Consider the following 2,797-nt stretch of genomic DNA (forward strand, 5'->3'; position numbering starts at 1 on the left):
GGACAACTTGTTGTATTGTTCATATATTTTTATTTCAATCGAAAGATTTAACTTAACATTTAAACGATGATTAAAATACAAAATTATAATCAAGTGAAACATTAAATTAGTGATTTTGATGCAGTATTTTATTAAGATATTTTTATTCTTAATTTGTTTCTACGTTCTCGCCGAATAGATTAAAAAAATTGTAATTCTGCTTATCTCTTTTTCAGGGAGAAATTTAGCCAACGACGCAGAATCACCCACAAATGCGAATCATTTAAAGTTCCTGGCGATATTAACGGTGCTCAGGTTGCTCTTACAGCCGACCTAATTACACATTTAATACCAAATATTTTGTACAGAACCAAGTTATTTTAATAAATTATTTTTCCACCGAAGCGCGAGAAATTTAAACTAAGGCTAACGAATGTTTGCGACACACAACAACGAAGTGAAATTTGTAATAATCTGGTAAATCGCTTTTGCAATTTCACGTATATGTATATGTATATAGGAAAAAGTGTGACTGTACAAAGGAATAATCAACGTTGTTCGACTCTCAGATTTGTATTTTAATGGAGGAAATACAACAGATAATGTACAAACGTGTATTTCGATGCTTTTTTAAATTTTATACTCCACCTTTCATTGCGAACGTAAAACAAGGATGAAACGATTGTTAATTACAAACAATAGGACAAAAAAATTGCACAAAGAGACGAAAAATTTCAATTCAATTGTTATCACATCATCGTTTCTCAAGAGAAAAGCGAAACATACTCTTGAAAAATAAACAATCAAAGTAAATAATCTTAGCTCTGCGCAAGAATAAATCGCCATTAACAATTAGCAAGTGTGTAAATAATTACTCAACGCATAGAGTAGCAAATTTGTATATAATATTTCCGTCGTTCGTTTACAATTGCGAAATTAAACCGGATCCGTGTAATTCGACTTTCTACACAATCCTCCTCCTTCTCTGACACGTCTATGCGAGCGAGTCCATTTTTATTCCTGCCCAAAATTGGCAAACCTGAGTCTCGGAGAAGAAAATCGAAATATTCGTTCAAAGCAAGGATACGCGATATTTTCAACGAAATCACGCGAAACAGAGAACTCGTGAGTTCAGTTTGCTAATTTCTCACGTACGATCTCGTTTTCTTATTTTTCGAATTGGCTTAGGAAGACAGGAAGAACTGGGCCAGTTACGGAGTAACGGGTACTCGTCGACCACTTAAGCGATCCTCCCATAAGTAAGCGGAGCTACGTGTGTGTAGATAAAGATCGCGTGGGTTTTGACAAGGAATCGAGGTAAAAGCCACGTAGGAGCTTATTTCTTCGGAAAGTCTGCCGGTGTTCGAAAGTGCTGGGCGAAAGGGCGTTTAAATTTCGAGTGGAAAATATGTATATTTTCACGGTGATTTTTGGCGCCGTTGCGGTGCTACGTTTCTACGTTACGGCTGAATCGAGTGAGTACACGAATGCGTGAGATAATTTTCGCGAAAATGAATTACGTTCGTTATATGTCAATTTTTAATTGTATAAGTTTCTTTTGTGATTTTATTTCATCCTCAATTTTACTGTCTTTTTAAATTTTATTTTGTATAAAGATTTCTTGCGTTTTTTTTTTTTTTTATTTTTTTGTGACACAAGATGTGCAAGAAATATTGATTTTTATTGTGGAATTCCAATTTAATCGATTTAAGAATGAGCTTGATAAGAAGATGCGAGTTGCAAACGACATCGCGTTAATGTTCCTCGTATCAAATTTTATTGCCGCCTAGTAACGAAGTGTGAAATGTCGTTAGTTTGAAAATCACTGTGAGAATCTTAATATTGGTAATATTTCTATGAAAAGAAATAAAAAAGATTGTTGTATATATGTACACTCAAAGTATGAATATTAAATTATTGTTTCAAACATTGGAATATTAATGACATTAATTCAAATTATATAAAGTAAATTGTAATATTAAATCTTCTTTTCTTTTTAAGAAATTTTTAATTTATTTAACGATGACTGTTAATTAGAAGATAACACGATTATTTGTTCAATTCTGTGTAATGTAAATATGCTTAATTTTAAATAAATTATTTATTTAATGTAACTACAATTTACATTGCATCCCTCAATTCATGCGAACAAGACGCGCAGAGCGATGCAGCGGGTAGTCAGGCGACAGGGGCCAAACTCGCAGTACCATTCGCTTCATTACTAGGAACTGAATCGTATCAACAAGACGACAGACGCTATAATTTCCCATTTGATAGTATTTATAGACCATCCCAAAGCAAGTAAGTACATAATACTTTCTTAAGAATAACAATGATACTCTGCGCTTTTTCTCAAAAAAGACAGGTAAATTCCGTATATCATTCGAGAAATTAGAACACGAAAAATGATATAAAATAATAAAAATGCATGCATTCGTACAATTATAATAGTGCAAGATATCAGTAACAATTATAAATGTTCTCTTTTTAATCCTTTTCATACCTGATTGACAAGAGTATGAGAATTGATTGCTTTCATACGTTTATTTAAAATACGAGTAGAAGCGCAAAGATGACGACACTTTTACTTGTCATTTTGTATTGACATGTATTAATTACTACACTAATCGAATTACTTACTAATCAATAATCATTAATTATTCATTCCTCCTTAAAAATTATTCATTATGAATTACTCTACTATTAATTTTCACTTATTATTAAATAGCAATATGCAATACTAAGCTCAATCCTTCGTAATCAATGTTCTATCAAATACATCTTTACTTTACAGAAGATGTCCTTTATGTGATAGCTC

The 2,797-nt window shown here is 32.0% G+C and overlaps 2 protein-coding genes across 3 annotated transcripts in view; both read left to right on the forward strand.

The window, feature by feature from the left end:
* Window positions 1-425, forward strand: part of LOC108575373 — a 12,849-nt gene extending 12,424 nt beyond the window's left edge. For both annotated transcript variants that reach the window (XM_017938148.1, XM_017938147.1), the window contains one exon: window positions 216-425. In XM_017938148.1, coding sequence (XP_017793637.1) covers window positions 216-316 — 101 coding nt within the window. In that variant the 3' untranslated portion in view covers window positions 317-425. The remainder of the gene's footprint in view (window positions 1-215) is intronic.
* Window positions 426-1,387: 962 nt separating this feature from the next.
* The window catches only part of LOC108575332, a 1,608-nt gene continuing 198 nt past the window's right edge, over window positions 1,388-2,797 (forward strand). The window contains exons 1-3 of the mRNA XM_017938097.1: window positions 1,388-1,454; window positions 2,133-2,280; window positions 2,774-2,793. Of these exons, the coding sequence (XP_017793586.1) occupies window positions 1,388-1,454; window positions 2,133-2,280; window positions 2,774-2,793 (235 nt within the window). The remainder of the gene's footprint in view (window positions 1,455-2,132; window positions 2,281-2,773; window positions 2,794-2,797) is intronic.

This window comes from Habropoda laboriosa, unplaced genomic scaffold, assembly GCF_001263275.1.
Source record: "Habropoda laboriosa isolate 0110345459 unplaced genomic scaffold, ASM126327v1 scaffold143, whole genome shotgun sequence".
NCBI lineage: Eukaryota > Metazoa > Arthropoda > Insecta > Hymenoptera > Apidae > Habropoda > Habropoda laboriosa.